Source organism: Agelaius phoeniceus, chromosome 2 (assembly GCF_051311805.1).
Source record: "Agelaius phoeniceus isolate bAgePho1 chromosome 2, bAgePho1.hap1, whole genome shotgun sequence".
In the NCBI taxonomy this organism is placed as follows: domain Eukaryota; kingdom Metazoa; phylum Chordata; class Aves; order Passeriformes; family Icteridae; genus Agelaius; species Agelaius phoeniceus.
This window is the reverse complement of record NC_135266.1, coordinates 54,310,736-54,330,104: the sequence shown is the minus strand read 5'-3', so window position 1 is coordinate 54,330,104 and position 19,369 is coordinate 54,310,736. Positions and strand designations below refer to the sequence as shown.

The 19,369-nt window shown below is 40.2% G+C and overlaps 1 protein-coding gene across 9 annotated transcripts in view; it reads right to left on the bottom strand.

Annotated features, from left to right (window-relative positions):
• Positions 1-16,587, bottom strand: part of PCDH9 (protocadherin 9) — a 665,543-nt gene extending 648,956 nt beyond the window's left edge. For all 9 annotated transcript variants that reach the window (XM_054654531.2, XM_077173635.1, XM_077173634.1 and 6 more), the window contains exons 1-3: positions 16,539-16,587; positions 15,928-16,364; positions 11,552-14,721 (exon numbers count right to left, since the gene is read on the bottom strand). In XM_054654531.2, coding sequence (XP_054510506.1) covers positions 11,552-14,587 — 3,036 coding nt within the window. In that variant the 5' untranslated portion in view covers positions 14,588-14,721; positions 15,928-16,364; positions 16,539-16,587. The remainder of the gene's footprint in view (positions 1-11,551; positions 14,722-15,927; positions 16,365-16,538) is intronic.
• Between the last annotated feature and the right edge of the window lie 2,782 nt (positions 16,588-19,369).

Genomic DNA, 19,369 nt, shown 5'->3' with positions numbered 1-19,369 from the left:
TCTCATGAGTAGTGCTTAGGTGAAGATCACAATTAAGCTAACACAGGCAATTTATTCTCATGCTGGTTTTATTCAAGTCAAAGCAATGGCATAATGTTAAGCAGTCTTAAGGATTCTCTTTGTTATGTTTGTTGCCTATGGCTTTTAATTGAAGGTGCTATCACAGCATCCCTATCAGATGCCAAATGTCATGAGCAGTAGCAAGCAGGAGCACACAGTGCAGAGGGTTATCCTGACCCCCAACAATCTTTACTGAGGACAGCAGGATGTAAGATATAACACTTTTCAGTAGCTAGAGGCTTACTGAAATGAATTTCCACAATACTGAATACAACTAAGGCTGCTATTTAGCACTAGGACATGAAAATGTTAAATAATACCGAGTGTGAGACAGTGAATGCAGAGTGTTTTTTAATGTGATCACCACTGATCCAAAGAATGAAAGTTCTAAAATTGGGAATTACTTCTGTGACATACTTTTGACACATAAATATCATAGTTGACAATGAGAAGTACTTTGTCTGGAGGTGTTCTGCAACATCTATAAAGCTTCAGCAGGCACTGAATGGAACTGCTCTACTGAAAAGTGCTCAGCACACTGCTTTGAAGAAGTATACTCAAGGATCACTGACAATCTGTATATCACAGCAGCACTGCCAGCTTTCTTACTAAAGAATAAGTTTTCCAACAAGTTCAGTCATCTTTAAACCATTTTGAAATGTACAGATATATGAATGTTTTCATCTCTCCTCCCAATCTCCCTTTCAAATTGCTGAACTCAAGAAGCACTATCCAGTAAGTGAGTTGCAATCTCCGCTCTTCTGCTTTGTGACTAACATTCTTTTGTTCTTGTTTTCTTTCAGAATCAATTTTCTATCATAAGTCTGTGAGATAGCATGCCTATTACAAATTGTGCCGTATATAAAAGTATGAATGGTCTTATAAAAAGAAAAGACAAAAAAGTGAGCAAATAAAAACATATATGAAATAATTATTTTGTCTACTTTTTTTTAACTACAACACATATAGAATGGCTTGCCATATTATGCTGCTATACAGATATGCTTCCAAATGTTTCAAATCCTTGAATCTTAAAGACCATGGTTCATTAAAAGTCTTTGTGTGGACACAAGCAGTGTGTGGTTATGAGTTGGGTGTACTAGAACAGATTGTGCATAAAATGTGCCACTTCTGCACTGTGATACTATGTATTTGAGGGTGAAACTCAGATTTCTAATATGTGCATAAATATGTTTTACAAAAATAAGCATTCTCAGAGAATAAAAGAAGAGAAAAAAAAGAGAAACATGAAAGGACAGAGACAGTATCTCATAAAAGAAAGAGATGTATTTAAGCATCAGCCAAATGATACTATTTTTCATATCATTTATAGTGGAAGCCTGAAGACTAAAATACTTCACAAGCCATTAGTTTCTTGGTAGTCTGTGATGGATTAGAATATTTCTTAATCAACTGCTAAAGCACAGAAGAGGGCCAAAGCCTAGATTCAACAAAGCTGAGTGATACTGAAATCCAGAGATGTTCACTGGGGATGCTATCAATAGACACATCACCAAACCATAGAAGAGCATCAGTTTCTCAAACCTCTCAAAAGGCTTTTGTCCATTTCTTAGTCTGGAATTTGGAAAATCACATTAAGAAACAAAAGTTCTGATTTGTACTCAGAGAAGCAGATCAAAACCCCACGAATTTTACAAGATTCAAATTACTTGCTGAAGGTTTTGGAGCCTGCTTTTCCTGGAGGCAGCTTGAAAGCCTACACAGCCCCCCCAAAAGTGGTCCTGCCCTACTGGTTATGCCCCTGCCTTGGGCTGCATGAGGTTTGTTGCAATGCAGTAAAACCACAGTGAGAATGAAGAATAACAAATAAGTCTCATTCATATTTTCACCTCATTCACACAAAATGGACATTCATAAAATTCATCCAGATAGTCTCCTACAGCTCCATTGTCCACCTGGACTGTACCAGTGCTTTCAATAGAATGGGCATTAGAAGCCAAGACTAACAGGATTGGAGTGACCTCCCTCCATTATATCAATTTTTCTCATCTGTTACCCCACTAAAGAAAAATACTGCCATTTTTAAGTTTAGGAAAGAAAAAATATGTTGTTAAAAAAAAATAAAATGCCAGTCACAGCAGCAGATCACCTATCTTGTCTAATTTTGTACTTCTGTTGATTGACAAGCTGGTGCTCTTGTAGCATACAAAGGCAAAAAATCAGGCGTTCAGTTCAAACTGAAATGTTTGACAGATGTAACAGCTTTCTGCAATGAAACTGATGATATCTCAAATAGCAAAGTCCATCTCCTGTACAGTAGAGAGATTAAATTTCAACAGGCAACGTTTACCGTCCTTAGCAGATGCAGATTTAATTGGGGGGGGAGGGATGTTATTTGTTTGGTTGGTTGTTTTTGTTTGGTTGGGGATTTTGTTGGTTTTGTTTGCTTCTTATTTATCTGTCAGTAGTTAAAAATACAGGCTTTGCAACTGGTACACAGCCTACCTCCTGCTGCTCTGGATGCTGCAGACTTCAACACCATCCATGTTTCAGAGTACTGTTGTCACAAACTGAAGGCAATTTCAAATTCTCTTAGTGGTAACCTAGCATGTCACTGACATTTTGGCCTGTATTTTTGCAATGGTGAAAGTGAGACAATCTGACAACTGACTGAAAATTCCTACTGCTATAGACACATACCTTTTACCAGAGAGGTAAAAGAAACATTTTTACACTATAATGTGAATGGTCTGGACTAAAGTTCACAGAATCAGGTACCAAGGAACACGCATTTCTGAGGAAAGCCAGATCAGCATCAAAACAAAATAATTGATGTTTCATTGCACTGTCTTACCAAAATAGATAGATGATGGCCACATAATGATTTAATAAAAAGTAGTGAAACTCTTTCTGCTAATTTGGAAACCTTTGAATTTGAGTTGTAATCTAAAGAAGACTTCTCAAGGGCAACTGTGCACATACATTTTTGTGCCCACATGCACTATTCAAATAATACCTTCACTTAAAGAAATATATAACCTTAAAACCCTTCTCTTGACCTTGGTGAGAAAAGGAAAGTGAAGAATATGGATCACACCAAATTATACTTTTCACTGGACGTGGGATGCAACTCACTGAGCTGTGTTGTTTAGCTTTGTCACTCAGCTTAAAGCACCACATTTTCTTCAGGGTGGGGTAAATCACAAACCCACTGAAGTAGACTAGATTTGTCACAGAATTAGAAGTCAAACAAGATGAATCCCACCATAGTCTCAACAGAAGCAAAATGCACCGTGTGCTGAGGCACTACCAGCTATGTGTACTGGTGAAAACTGTACCAATTGTACTTTCTGTGAACATCACGTACAGAAATAAGGTTAGATCCACCATCAGAAGCTGGACACCTGAAGCAATCATGATAATATTCATCACATGCTCTAAGAAGAGGGACTGGAATAACAACAATATTCTCAAAACCTAGCTCACGGAATGGAAAGCTACTAAAACCAGGAGTTAAATATAATTCCCTTTCAGGCTGTGCGGCCTGTCAACACAGGAAGGAGGTGTTATCTTAAAATACATTAGCCTACACCTTTCTCTGAAGCTCCTGCATCCCTTCCTGTAAAATCAAGCTTTTGTGAAAACTCTCTTCCAAATAATTTTTTGGTAAGAGAAGGTAGACCTCAGTGATCAAAGCATTTCACCATGAAGCTCAGCAGAGCAGCTACACAGGTCATATGTAGGAACACATGCATCCTATAGAACCTTTACATCAGAAAGACAATTGTTTCTGTAACTTTATGTGTTATGAAGGAGACAGATATTTACATCTAGCACGCGTAGCCATTTAAGAGATACTACTGCAGGCTACAAATCAACAGAATAGCAAAGAAGAGCAAAAGAATAGCATAGAATTTGGAAGAATAGCAAAATACCATTAATAATTGAAGCATGGTCTTCCTCTTGACTTTTTCAGTGTTTTAAAGGCTCTATGACCTTAGAAGGCATAGCCTAAATTAGTTCATTTGATGAAAAATATTGTACAGGCAGATATTTAACATTTTTTAATGATAAAGAAAACCAACAAGAGATTTTTCTTGCTAGTAACACATGAAAGCCTAGGAGGTGATAAGAACATCCTTCAGAACTACAAATGAAGCATCTGGCAATTTCACTGGGAGGAATGAGAGCAAATGAACGAATATCAGTTTCAGGCTACAAAGTATTTTATAAATCAATATCAGTAGTGATTCTCTTTCAGCCTTCAGCCAGTGAGAATATCCGATTTCATTTTCTGGATTGGGAAGAGATGGTTATTTTAAAACCACCTTTCTGCAAACCTGGGGCAGGAAGCAAAGGAAGAAAGCAAAATCCTGCTGATCTTTCCCATTTTATCAGATTCAGCTCAAAATAAAAGGATTTTTAATTCACTTCACTTCTGATTAATTTTACATATTTTTTAGATTTTGGAAATATTATCTCAATATTATCCTATTGTTTTTTATAAAGAAGTTTGCATTAGAAAGAGCTGCAGATGGAAAAAACCAGCAGATTTATCCCAGCTTGGATTCAACTTCAAATGATGAACTGTTACTCTAGAAAAAGGCTCTTTATAATCCTCTTGTAACAGGAAGTGTGCATTTTCTGAACCAACTTTCAAGTAATAATATTAATATTTGTGCATTAAAAGTTCAAAGTGACTTTTACAAAAGAAATGGCAAAGCTACAACATCAGGTCATAGGAAACTACATATTCTACACACCAAGAGCTCCTGAATATGAATATTTACAATGAAATGAATAATTACAAGATTTTCTCTCTGGGCAACAGAAGATGCAGGACAACCCATGTCAAGACTTTAAAACAAATCTCCCCCCCACCACCCTCCACTTCACTTGCTGCAAAAGAAAAAGAAGCAAAAAATGGGTAACTTTTGAGATTGGTACAATTTAAACATCTCAGTATGATCAGAAATCTAATTTTTAACTACCTTTCTCTGTATTATCACATATAACTCAGAGTATATGCAAAACCCAAAAATTAAATTGGGAATGAAGGCCAAATCATTCCAAGATTTGAATGTCCAGATACTTTTAGAAAGATTAACAAGAATTTTTGTACCAAAATTGTAGCAGCCTTTATGTTTTCCTGAAACACAGTGGTCCCAGGAATAATATACACACAGGTTTGTACGGCTACAACAATAAAGCTGTTCAAAACAATTTATTTTATTATTTCAAATTTTTGTAATTTCACAACCAGTGAAAAAGTAGCAATATCAATTTAAGTTGTCTTCTGCCAGAAATAGCTATTTCTGCTTCAAGAGAGAGTTTATAGCTCACTAGAAAATAACACATTGCAAGAAAATTATTGCAACTCCTTTAGGAGGAATTTTTTGTATGGTGTTTTAATTGTAAGGGAACAGTTAACATGCATTTTGTGTCAAGACTAGCACTTAAAATCTCAGTTAGGTAAGATGCTAAAGCCCCTTACATAGCAAATGTCTTTCTAAAAGACAGAAATAACAAAAGATGTTTTCCTCCCCCCATATTGCAGTAAAATATGATAGCATCCATTCATCTCTTATGTACAGTCTGGTAAATCTTTCCACTCAAACGAATGTTATCTCATGTAAACCAGAAATGAACTGATTAAGTGCCCACATCAGTGTATGGGGATAAATAATTTTACATACATTGTGCCAAGGGCTGGAAAGCCAAAGAAATAAAAGAAGGAAAAAATGATACATGATTCTGTGTATGTTCTTTTTCTTCAGTGAAGACATGGACATTACAGAATGTATGCAACATGGCCACACTTGGATAGCAACTAAGGAAACTTATGAGTATAGATTTTACAGACCACCATGACGTTCTGTGAAAGAAGTGATACCAGAATATCAGGTAGCACCTTTAATTCCTGTTAGGTCTTTCAGAACACTTTATGTCCATTCTGTCAGTTAAATCCTATATGTTCAATGCAATTAAATGGTTGAATAAGAAGATACAGCATCTCCTGAACTAAATGAAACTTGAATCCAGCCATTTTTGAACAGAAATTGCCTAGATGAGGATCTATCCATAGGCATTATGTACCTGGCCCTTGACAGTATTTGTATAAGATAAACAATATTGAAAAAGTTAGAATCCTAGAACTGACGGAGCAAAATTACTCAGGACTTGAAACCTGCACTTCAGACAGGTAGACTGTTCCCGTAAAGAGCTGCTGAATGTAAATGGGTCACAGTTTTCATATCTTTAACATCTGTTGTTTATACCCAAGAAAGCACATCAGGGGCAAGAAAATTAATTCCCCAATTGCTGTCAACTGCGTTAGGGAACAGCAATAAACAGCTTACTGTAAGCCTCTAGCTACAATAAAATTGCTGTCAATAAAGTGTGGCTGATATGGTTTTGCTGTGCTAGAAGAAAAGATTCTTTGGAACTGAAAATCTGAAATGGAAACTAAAAAGATTCTCCCTTGTTCCTATATACAAAAGAAAATTATCACAAAATTGCAATAGCATAAAACTCTCAAGATCCAGTTCTCACTCACGTGTGTGGCACAAATTTCTTAGCATATGTGAAACTTTGGCTTTGGATATTCGGGACAGATGAGGCTCCAGTGATTCTGATAAAAATCTCATGCACAGGAAACATTTAAAGAGAAATGAAGATTACTAAGCTTTTACTGTCTGATCTGTATACACACAATGTTCCCTACTCTAGTTGAGCACGTCTACCGTCACTATTGAAAATGGCATTATAGCTTAGGGTTATGTTCAGATATCCATTATAGCTCCCAGTTTTTACATGCTCATAACTTTCTGAAAAATTCTTCTTTTCAGCTGAAATTTTCCATGCTTGGTCTCAGCTCAAAGATGGATTTCTTTAGACAGTTCAGTGAAATCTGTTAACCTATTTTTCAGTTATTCAACAATAGAAAAAATACACTATACATGATCACCATTTCTAATATTTTAGTATACATATACAAATATACAGAACTAGAAAACAATTGAATTTTACATGCAGACACTTTTCCAGATGACTAGTCCTCACCCAAGACTAATATCCATGCTAACACATAAACCAAACTAAGCATACAAAAGAATGTATGTGTTTTTTTATTTATACTAAGTGATGAAACAAGGCCACTAAAAATAATACTGCACGCAGAATTGTGGAATGCTATGGTTACAGAATTTTAATATTTGCAGGTGACGTAAGCTCTGCACTGCTGTTCCAATGCAGATTTCCATCAACTTATGCACCTTGAAATTGCCACTCTCAGCGTATCAAATTAAGAGTCATTAATGTTTTCAGCTTTTCTTTTCTCTTACATAAACTCCAAACTTACAAATTTAAACACTCCAAAGTAAGATAACATCAATTAGATTTGCCACATAAAGCTTAAGTGATGTGCATTGATCAGCAGGAGCCTGGCTACTTGCTTCTTGATCAGGCAAGAAGTCCATTGGCTAAAAAAGGAATAAAGCAATCTCTACAGAGCTTATGTTATTGAGTATAAGATTAAAAATATACTTTAGTATGGAATGTAGTTAATGTGTCATTCGAGCCCCAAATCCCTAATTTCTGCCACTAGAGCACAGAAATACAAGGACAGTGTTAACATATATTCAGCTTTCCTGAATCTTCTAGAAGTGTGCACATTTCCAAAATTTCTAAATTATCACTTGGATTCAGAAAAGTGCTTATAGTGTGCTTACAACTTTTTCTTGAAGACAACATCTCAAGTCACTTGGACTTTAAGGATCTGCTTCAGTTTTACACATTAAATGAAAGTTAAGCACATGCCTAAATGCATTTTGATTAGGAATGAAGACTGAAGGTTTTGCCCATAACCTATACTGATACATATTTTTAAACCTGTGTTATTTGTCACTGCTGTGCTTTAAATCTGATTAAATGAAGTTGTTATAATTTAAAATTGGGATAACCACAGTAAATTTGCCTTAATTTCTTTTATTATTTAATCTATTGTTAATCTAATGACATTGAGTAGGAGTTTTTGTCTGTTTATTTGCTTTTCAAACGAGGTCTTTCACATAGAAGAATACAACATGTCGTCTTCTGCTGTATTTCTATGTAGCTGTTTGGTGTAATGACTTACTAATTTGAAGCGCATTTTAAAGTTCAATCAAATACTGAAAAGAACACTGATTGAGAAGCCTGCATAGATTTCAGTATTCTTTATGAGTCATAACACTGATTTTGGAAGCTTAGCTATATAAGCTGGTGGTGTGCAACATCCTTTCCATACTCCTAATTATGTGAATTAGCATTTAGAACAATCCCAAGTTCAAGTATTCAAAAATGCTCTTTTCAGAGCATCCACCAGGTTTACTGCAAGATAGGCACTTGAAGGAGGCTTTGGTTTTCATACTGGGTACTTGTGAAACATCAGCCTGTACAATTCAAAGTCACATGTAAAAACTTAACCACAGAATTTCCACTGAATTAATTGATGATTGAACAGAAATTGCCCTCCAAAAAAAAACCCCAAAAAACAAAACTCCACAAACCCCCCCAAAAAACCTAAGAATTTTTTATTGAGCACTATATTTTAAATTCTAAATGTGTTTTGATTTAAGACCTAGTTCTAACAGATTTCTAGGGCCATGTGCCCAACAAAAGCATCGGAATTTTGCTTGAATGAAGTCCAAGTGCTGACTTATGTCTCAGCTCTTTGCTAATGTAAATGTATCTGCAAGACACACTGTGTGTGTGCTTACCTTGAACTAAAAGAAATTGTAAGTAAAGGTGGAGGATGCTAGTATTTCTTAGACATATATTTATCCTATATTTCATCTTTCCTTATCTTAACATCATCCACAACAATTCCCATGCATTTTACAAAACCCACCAAGTTACTGTATATACATAAGTAACATAACTCAACATTAGATGCAGAGAAATTAGTTATGTTAAACCTGAAGAAAACAGTATAATGCCACAGAACTAAGTATCTCTTCCTAAAGGAATTTGTAAAAATTGTTTTCAGATGCTGTGGCATTAGCACACAGTACTGTTCAGTAAGATCTTTAAATCTGAATACTTTGCTTAAAGGCCATACTCTATCGCTATTTTTTTTAAAGACATATGATGGTGTATTTCACTGCTGTGCAAACGAATATTAGCTAAGATGCATCATAATTTTAGGAATTACAGACAGAAGAACAGGAAGATTGTTGATGATTACTACCATTGATGGTTATACTACTCCTGCCAAAATTGAAAAGGAAGCCTAAAAAGATTACATACTGTAACACTCATCATTGGGAGAAAAAAACCAAAAAGACACTATATCATTCCCCACAGAATAAAAATATACAAACTCAGATTAGGTAACTGTCTACCTAAGAAAGAGTTGTATTTTCATTTACATATAATAATACAGCTTTTTCAGGAAGCAATCCAAATCATGAGTATCTACTGACTTCAAAAAGGATACACTAAGACCTCAGTGAAATTTGAATCAAGTCCATATATAGTTATAATTACAGATATTATTAAATGGAGACCAGGGTATTTAATGTAATTAACACAGGTAACTCTGGAAATACTGCTAGTTGTTTTTGTATGGCTGTGGGAGTTTTATCCCCCTCATGTTCAATTTTGCCATGCAGAGCTTACACATTCTGTCAGGTAAAAAAATTCTGGGTGTCCCAACTGCCTCTAGATACTATGGGGAGTTAAGTCTGAGTTTTCTGATAGAATTTGGAAATTGATGCCTAAATTAAAATAATCTCAGAACAGAAAAGGAATGTGTGGTTTGGAGGGATAACATTTTGCAACTAAAACTGAGGAGAAAACTTCAGACAAGTAAGCACAGATTTTGCAGAGCTCTTCTATAATTTTTGGGGGGTTTTGTGATAGCTTTTTTAACTTACGCTGACAATGTGTGTACAGTGCTGTGAGATGGCTTAGGGAGTAGACCCTTCTTAGAAGTCCCTCAGAGAGGTTAGGGGTTTGTGAGATTCTCCTGTGGTGTTTTCAGTGTCTCATAAAGAAGGAGTTGTGCCAGAGCAGTTACTTTAGCAGAGCTGCCTCCAAAGTGCTCGTTTTATTCTTAGCACCTTGTCAGCGTGACACCTCACAGACACGCAAAGCCAAGACGCACTTCTGGGAACGCTCATCACAGCTAAGGCTAACGCAACAACAACAGGATGACTTTGCCCTAAACTTGGCTACCGTCAAAATCCTTTCGCAAGGACAAGCCTAAACGTGCCTCGCTGGCTTCCCTAGGATCCACATCCCTGCCCACCTCGGACAAACCACCGTCCACCGGGGGGTTCTGCGAGGAGCACGGACGCGACTCCCAGCACGGAGGGAGCCGGCGGGCCCAGGCGCGCTCCCGGCGCCCGCGCGCTCCCGGCCCCCGCAGCCTCCGCAGGGCTGGCGCGGGGCCAGCGCGCGCCGCGCGGTGCCTTGGCGCCACCTACGGGCCGCGCGCGCGCGCGCTCCCGCGGCGCCCGCAAGAGGAGCGCCCGTAAAATGAATTAAGACAGCACCGCGTTTAAATCTTTATTAGCAAGGAGTTATTAAACCTAAGGAGGAGAAATAAAAAAAAAGAAAAAGCAAAAAGCACACCTAATGCTGGATTTGGTTGAAATATGAGTCTCTCAGCTTCCTAATCCCTCTTCATATGGCGTGTTCCACAGTTTAAAATGAGATATGTCAGATCACTTATGCATTACTAAGATGAGGAAATATTTACAATGGGCTGACTTTTTTTTCTTTTTCCTGCATAATTCAGATGTATTCAGAGAACGCATTCCTTTCAAAAGTATGCTTTGGCAATTTTTTTAAAATACGCAGCAAACTGTCTATGCGATACCAACTTTCGTCTATTACAACAAAATCATGTTGAACTCAAACAAGAGGAAGACTTACGTATGGCTTAGTTATATCCTACCAATAAACCACGTGCTTCACTGATGAAGTAGCTTGGAAATTTGGCTGTCTTTGTTAGGGAAAAAAAAATTAACCCTTTTAGTAACACTAACTTAGCAAGGTTCCAAATCAGCTCGAACAGCAAAAGAAATTCAAGCCAACTCTCTTTGAAATTTGAGACGATGTACATATCCCTTCAACCTTGATACAGTCAAATTTCTGACTGAAATTTAGCACATATGGAAACAGTTCTTCAATAAGTTTTACAATTGGACAGTTAAATACTGGGGAGAAAAAAAAAAGTCTTCACTTTTGCTCATATGCATGTATGTGCACATGCATAGTCCTCTAACAACCAAAATTCTTGAAAACCCAAAGTATCAGAGGCATTTTGCAAACACATGATTAAGGTCAAGGTTTTTGTTTGTTTGTTCTTGTTTTTGGTGTTTGGTTTAGGTTTTTTTTGTTCCCCCCATAATGTTAACTAAATTAAATTAGCATGAAACAAACAACAACAAAAAAAAACCAACCCCACAACACAGTGGCACTTTTAATACTGGTTGATCGGGCACTTGTATGCAGTACTTATAGACCAGTAAAAGTGCTCGTTTACCTGTCTGGTGTGTAAGGGGCCCTTTGTCTTGAAGCCTCCTTGGGAACTGCACTCTGAGGCACTGAAGTGATCTGAACTAGTGGAAGAGCGTTTGGAAAGGGTGTCACAACCACCAACAAAGGTGTTGTCCAACGGGAGTTCCTGAATCACATGGTGCTTTTTCACTGAAACTGGAGTGTCAGGTTTGAGATGAAAAGCAGACTGCGGAGAGGCAGACTTGTAATGCTTGGCAAGATCAGGACTGTTAGGCTTAAAGGTTGATGGTGGTGCTGTGCCCCAATCAAATCTTCCTATACTTTGCTCCTCCAGCTCTGCTGGAAGGCTTATTGTCCCGTTGATAGGTTCATGAACTGCATCATCAGGTTTGGACTCCTCAATGGTCACAAAGTTCAAAAGAGAGCTCTTTGGAGATTTCCTTTTCTTCCTTTTCTTTTTCTTGTTTTGCTTGTTTTCCTGATTGGGAGACATCCACTCAGCACCTTGCTTGCTCCTCTGGGCAGCTTTGAATCTGGATGCATGTCGACAACGAACAAGAACCGTGACAAATATCACCACTATGACAACCATGGCACCCGCCACAATAGCGATCATGATTGTGAGATAGTCCTCATTTTGGTAGGGTTGGCTACTGTCCCCTATGTTCCGATCCAAAGGTGTTTCCATAGTCCTGCGTATCAAGTCATAAATGTAAGAGGCATTTCCAGCAGTATCATTTACATATAAAAATACAAGCACAAGAGTATGCAGGGATTTGGGATAACCCAAATCACTTATGTTGACAACTAAGCGATGCAGGCCCACGTCATTAGGAGTTGGTTTTTCTTCCAGAGTGATATTACCTGTCACTGGATCAATCCGAAACAAACCCTTGTTATTGCCGCTTACAATCGTGTACTTCAGCTCAGCGTTCATGCCAGTGTCTATATCCACAGCAAAGACTTCGGCTACCACCGATCCTGGGATTGCTGAGAGTGGCACTAGCTTAAAAGAAGTATTAGAAGGTGGGTAGATGACAACAGGACTGTTATCATTAACATCCATCACGTTTATTGTTACTTTTGCTGTAGAAGAGCGAGGAGGTTGCCCTCCATCCACTGCCTTAACATCAAAGGTGTAAGAGCTCTGCTGTTCTCGATCAAAAGAAACATTGGACTTTATAACTCCAGAGTACGGATCCAGCACAAAGTTTTCATTGTCATTCAGGATGGAAAGGGTCACTGCTTTATTTTCCCCAGCATCTGCATCAGTCACTGTAATCACCCCCACCGTGCTATACTTTGGTAAGTTCTCTGATACGAAAAACTGGAAATGATTGTGAGTAAATTTGGGACTGTTGTCATTTTCATCCAACACAGTAACAATTACAGCCGCCTGACTCTGCAAAGGAGGGGTGCCGTTATCTCGGGCTGTAACAGTGAAAATGAAACGTTCCTGCTCTTCTCTGTCAAAAACTCTGGAGGCTGTCAAAACTCCTGTCTTTCGATCCAGATCGAAAAAGGAGGCATTAGGACCAAGCTGATAAACAATGTCTGCATTTTTCCCACTGTCTTCATCTGTGGCACTAATAGTTGTTAAGTATAGACCACGCCGGTTGTTTTCAGAAACTGACAGCTCAATTACAGGCTGGCTGAAAATCGGAGGGTTGTCATTTTCATCCTCCAGCTTAACTCTTACCAGGGCAGTCTGGTTCAAGCTGGGCTTGCCAGAATCAGAAGCCACAATTTTAAAGCTGAATTCTTTGGTGCCCTCATAGTCCAACAAGGAAGAGGTCTCTAACAAATACTGGTTGTCGTAAACTGCTTTCAAGTGGAAGGGGACCTCTCTCTCAATGAAACAGATCACTTTGCCATTCACATCAGTGTCCTTATCTGAAACCGTAATTAGGGCAATCTTTGTATTGATGGGATCTTTCTCAGATAAGTACACTGTGCCATTGATGGGACTTATTATGTACCTGAGGTCTATGTTAGGAGGGTTATCATTTACATCAGTGACATTGATGGTGACAGTTGCCCGGGCTGGTGTAGAGCTACCATCACTAGCCAGCACTGTCACTTTGTGAATAGCAGTCTCTTCTCGATCTAAGGACCTCTGAACTGTAATCAGCCCTGTGGTGTTGTTTAAAGCAAAAAATCTTTTGGTTGCAGGGGCGACTTGGGCACCAAAAATATATCTGATTTCTGCATTGCTTCCTATATCAGCATCTGTAGCATGAAGCTGAATTACAGAGGTGCCTACAGGGGCATTCTCTGGTATATGGACCTCTACTTGACTCTCTTTAAAGACTGGCCTGTTATCATTGACATCACTTACTGTGACTTGCAGGATAGCTGTGCTGGATTTCTGGGGAGTACCTCCATCCTCCACTTTGATTTTCATCACGTAGGTGTCCTTTTGCTCTCTGTCCAAGTTCTGCTGCACAATCAGCTGAGGCCATTTCTCCCCTTCTGGAGTTTCTACAATATCCAGTCCAAAGACACTCTGCCCATTTAACAACTCATAATGCTGCACACCATTGAAACCTGTGTCAGGATCTGTTGCTGATGGGATTGGAAAGCGACTGTTGATCAGAGTGTTTTCTGGGATGGAGATATTGATGACAGGGGATGGAAACATAGGCGCATTGTCATTAGTATCCTTTACAATGATTTTTATTTTGATCAGCCTAAAAAAGTCATTGGGGAGAATCACCACTTCAAGTTCAAAGAAACACTCATTTTCTTCTGCATAGGAAGCTCCAGCACATAGTTTTTCTCTGTCTATTCTGTTAGATGTTGTAAAGATTTCCCCCGTGTTACTGGACACTTTGACCAGAGGTGCATCCCCTGCTTTAGACACCAGTCTGTAGACAAGGCTGGCACTGGTCCCTGTGGCAGCATTGATATGAGAAATGTTCAGGTCCTTTGGTATGTTCCCTATGGGCACGTTTTCAGGCAGCTCCTCTCTAATAGTGTAAATAAGTTCTTGAGCTATAGCAGAATCCAGCCTTAAACAGGCAATCAAAGCGGCCAACAGGTAAAAATCCCTCAGGTCCATGATAATGTTTTTATTCTCTTTCCACGGATTTTAGGACTTAAAGGTTTCCAGAGAGGAATGATGCGCGATTTGCAAGAGGAGGCATGCATGGACTGCAGGATGCATTACATCTCATTTCTTATTTGGAGACATCACTGTCAACACAACCACACAGAACAGCATTATTGTTTTTTTAGGCATGATAAATCTACAATCTCCAACTACTACTTCTTTTTGCAATGCATGCTTCCAGCAGTACATTTTCCTACTGCTCCCTTTTACAAGCAAGCCCTCCGGACAAATGCACCAATATCCCATCGGCTGCATTTGCTCAGAGCACGAATGAAAATAACTACTTGCAGGATTAAGGGCAGCTACTGTTTCCACACGTACTTTCTGAATAATTTCTTGGTACACCGTGTAATCCCTAAAGTGCATTCCCCCTCTACCCTCCTCCACCCAGTCATTGGTACAAGTAAAAAACCTTCCCGGACTACTTCTAGATTCTAACTGCTCTGCCAGCTGCCAAATGTAATTTGCTGTTTGCTTCCATATGTATTTCTTAGCTCTTGCTAACCAGATTTTTCTCTGCTCGCTGTGCCTCACATGCCCCTCTATAGCTATCGTACTGGGAAATAACCACCCGGACATGCTGCTGCTGCAGCAGTCGTCACTGGCTACTTCACATCCCTGTTAACTGATGAGACAATAACAGGACTTACAGTTTCTTACACTCTCAGCTCAATGTTTCTTCTCCAGATGTTGGATACTTCTCCTTCTGTTTAATAACCTAAAACTTTATTTTTTTTTAAACACAGTCTAAATCAGGAGGCTGGAAATTCCAAATGTAACTTAGAAGCAGGAAGCATGTTTACAGATGGGGGGAATATACATTTTCTGATGATATGAGGAGGAAAAAAGGTGCAGCCTTTCCCCACTGACACTGGTCTCCCTTCAGGATGATATTAGCAGCTGCCACATATAAATACTGCAGACTAATAATGCAGGTGGAAGAAAAAAAAAAAAAAAGGAAAGCGACTGACAGACTTCTGTTTGCATGCACTGCTAACCGCACATTATCGGGGTGCAAGGCTGCCAGCACCTACAGTTTGACAGAACTAGGCAGCCCCGAGCACTAATCTTATCTGCATTAAGCTGCACGGTAACTGATGCCTGTGATTACTTCCAGCAGAGTAATGCAGGTAGGGATGCAGAGACAGCGTGTAGGTGAGCCTTTCCCACCAACACCAACAGAATCCCAAACACTGATTCTTCCCCTAGATAAATATACTGTGTGCTGGCTTTTTTTTTTTTTTCTTTAAAGGAAATGCATCCCAGCTTAAGGGTAACTTTGCACTTACGTTAGTTGTCTACCTTTGACGATCTGCTGCAGCTAAGCAATGATCTCTTCCAGCAGATACAGCACAATGCATCTGGTAAACCACCAGTTTTGGAGAAATCAGCAGCAGCCAAACGCTTCCTCCTCGAGATATGTGTTGCTTCGGGGTGGCAAATTATCAACTCCAGGGAACAAATTCACAGTTCTGTCGTTAGTCATCCTCTCCACGTTTCATTCCTGTGAAGCGGGGATCCTTTGGGTGCCTAACGTGCACGCAACAACCCAAACAAACAGCAAGAGAAAAATCCGGTGCACTTCTTAGAGCGGGGGTATTTTCCACTCTTCACTGCACACCATTCCCGTCCCTCTCTCGGCAGAGCAGAGGCAGCTACATGAAGTCTGCAACTTCTGACTGGAAATGGCAAGAGTTGGTCTGACGGTGCTTCTCCCTCTTTAGCTCTGGGGTGACAGTTGCCCAAAAAAAAAAAAAAAAAAAAAATCAAAAAAAAAAATCAAAAAAAGAAATCCTAATAGGTTATTGCTTTAGTGACGGGAGGAAGCGGCGGCGCTTTCCCTCCTCCCTCCCTCCTTCCCTCCCTCCCTCCTCCCTCCCAGCCTCTCTCCCTCACATACGCTCTCTCCTTCTCCCTCTCTCTCTCTGAACTGAAATTCTTGATATAACTCTCAATAAGCCCAGAGGGAGGGTGGGAGCGGAGCGAGGCCACCCCTCCCGCCGCACCGCATTGGCCCGCGCCGGCGGGGGCGGTGGATGGCGGAGCGCGGCCGCGGCATTGGCCGCCGGGCACGTCGCTCCCCGGCCCGGCCGGGCGGGAGGGGGCTGCGCGCCGCGCGGAGGGGACCGGCGGGGCCGGGGGGCCGGGGGGACGCGGCGGGGACGCGGCGGGAGCGGGGCGTTCCGCGGGAGGAGCGCGGCGGACACGGGCGGGCGGAGGGCGGGCGAGCGCTCCGCGGTCGGGGGCGCGCAGGGGGCGGAAAGCAGCGCCGGGTTTGCGCGCGGCTGAGGGGTAATTGGGGAATAAGGGCTCGGGGTGCGTTTGGGTTGGCGGCGCGGGGTGAGGTTTTGCGGGGCGGGGGATGCCTCAGTGCGTGCTCGGTGTCGCTTGCGCGGGGCAGCGCGACCGCCCGTGGTGCGATGCGGGCCCGGCGCGGAGCGCAGCGCTGGCCGTGGGGCCGCCGCCCGGCGCCGCGCACGTTCGGAGGCAATCGCCTGCCCCGGCCCGCCTTCGCCCGGTTCAGCCTTATATTTAATACATGCCCTTTCATCTATAATTCAGGCTGCTCTGACTCCAGCCCTGTCTCGGCTCCCATTTACGCCTGCACACCTTTCTCCTTCCCTTTCCCGAAGGGTCAGAGAGACACTCGCCAAGGGAGGGAGAGAGCTACTCTGCTGGTTTGGGTTTTGTCTGCTTAAACATTGAACTGGAAAAGATTCCTCCTCTCTGTGGTTTGATAAATAATAAAAGTGATCGTTTCGCCTTCCCCATAAATGACACAGGTAAATTATCCAGCTAGCCACAAAGAAGCATCACATGGCTGGAAGACACTGTAATAAAATGCCAATGTATTATGATATGAGTGACCTCAAAAGTGTGACAAGAAGATGATTATAGTGCATTATCTATAGTGCATTATATGTAGTGCCTTTTTCAACGTTTTCTGAACCATGAATGAACCTTTATTTGACTGTGCTTTTATTGCTAGCTTTTCTCAGCTTGAACTTACAAGCTGTATGCTAGAACCTATCCAATTTCGTATGCCCAGGTACATGGCCATGCGGGCTGCTGCTTCTGGTAGAGCCTTTCAAATATATATGCATAGGAAAAACAACAAAGATAACATCAGCATTTGACTTTTTCTGTATGTGGTACTATCTCATTTACACATTTTCAGTGGATAGCATTGGTGAGCTAAAGGTTCGAGTTTTACCTTGAAGATTTTACATTTTCAGATGCAGGCTCTTAGGCTCTCATATGTGTCTGCACATAGGATGCACTATTAACAAATGGTGGGAGCTGCTTGTACCTCTCAGAGGTCAGTAATTTGCATGGTTTGGAATTGTGTGCTACATACTGATAAATGTACATATCCTTGCAAGTCATATGGATGCAGATACTGGATGTGAGCATTGCACATCCTGTAATCCCATGATGCATAAAGATTAAACACTCTCAGTTTCCCTGTGCTTTGTAGTTGTGTCCAAAATACTCTTGTTACTGTTACACACAGAAAAAAAATTGATCCCGGTTTTGATGGCATCAAGTAATGTTAGAAAACGGAACTGGATCTAATAATAGTTTAAGAAAAATCTTCATTATGTAATACAAGAAGGATGGCTGGAGCCCCAGCATTGAAAGTCAAACAAGTGACATGAAGGAGCAACCTTACTGCCAAACCACTTAGGAAAAGAATTCTGTGAATGAATTAAGTATGCAGTTCTTTTGTATTTTAAAATACAAAGCAGAACAGCCATTAATAAAGGAGATAATTAGAACTGCTAGCATTCTGTGTAATGCAGTCTGCTTCTGAAATATGGCATGTTTATGTATGCATTAATAATACACACATTTTTCCTGACACTAGTCATATCACAGCAGTATGGCATCACAGACATTTTATAGCCTCATTCTAGTAACATCACAGGCATATAACATTCTTATTCTAATCACACCATAGTCATTTCAATGTCACATTGTAGTCACATCACATAGCCTGGTAATAATTATTTAACTTTATTGCTAAGCTGAATAGTTTTCTGTTTGCTCAGGGATGACTTAAACTTGTAGTCAGAACCGATTAGGACATGCTCATAAATGAGCTCTTCTCATGTACATAGGGTTAGACTTGTGAAAAGTTTGGAAGAGAAAAAAAAAATCTCAGTGAACTAGTGTCTGTTGGACTTAAACCCAATGCAATCACAAGTCATAATAATAGCACATTTTTGCTGTTTTCAGAAGTAATTCTAGAAAGCCAACAATGTTTACATGTAGATCTGTCATGTTAATGTTTATGTGCTTGCTTTAAAACGCTGTAGTACTTTAACTAATCATACATTATTAACCTCATGGCAGAGGCACGTCTTTAAACTGTTGTATTTGCACACCAGATTGTAAAATTGAGGCCCAGAGTACCAAAGGGGTTAGAACTGTCACAACTGCTTCTAATAATGGTAGAAAAAAACCAGAAGGGGCTGAATTCCTGAGCAGGAGTTGGAATCACCCAGTGCAGCATTAACGCCACCCGTGCAATGTGAGGAACTGCTCTGAGCCGTGTCCTGTGCTCACTTGAGTAGCCTCTTGTTTACCCTCTGGTAGATGTTTATTCCATAGCTCTTATATTTGAGAAAACTGCAGTATTTGATGTCACATTCCCCTCAAATTCAGCTGTGGTGCCATTATTTGTACTATTTCTTAATAGTTGCCTTTCCTTACCATTATGGATTAGCC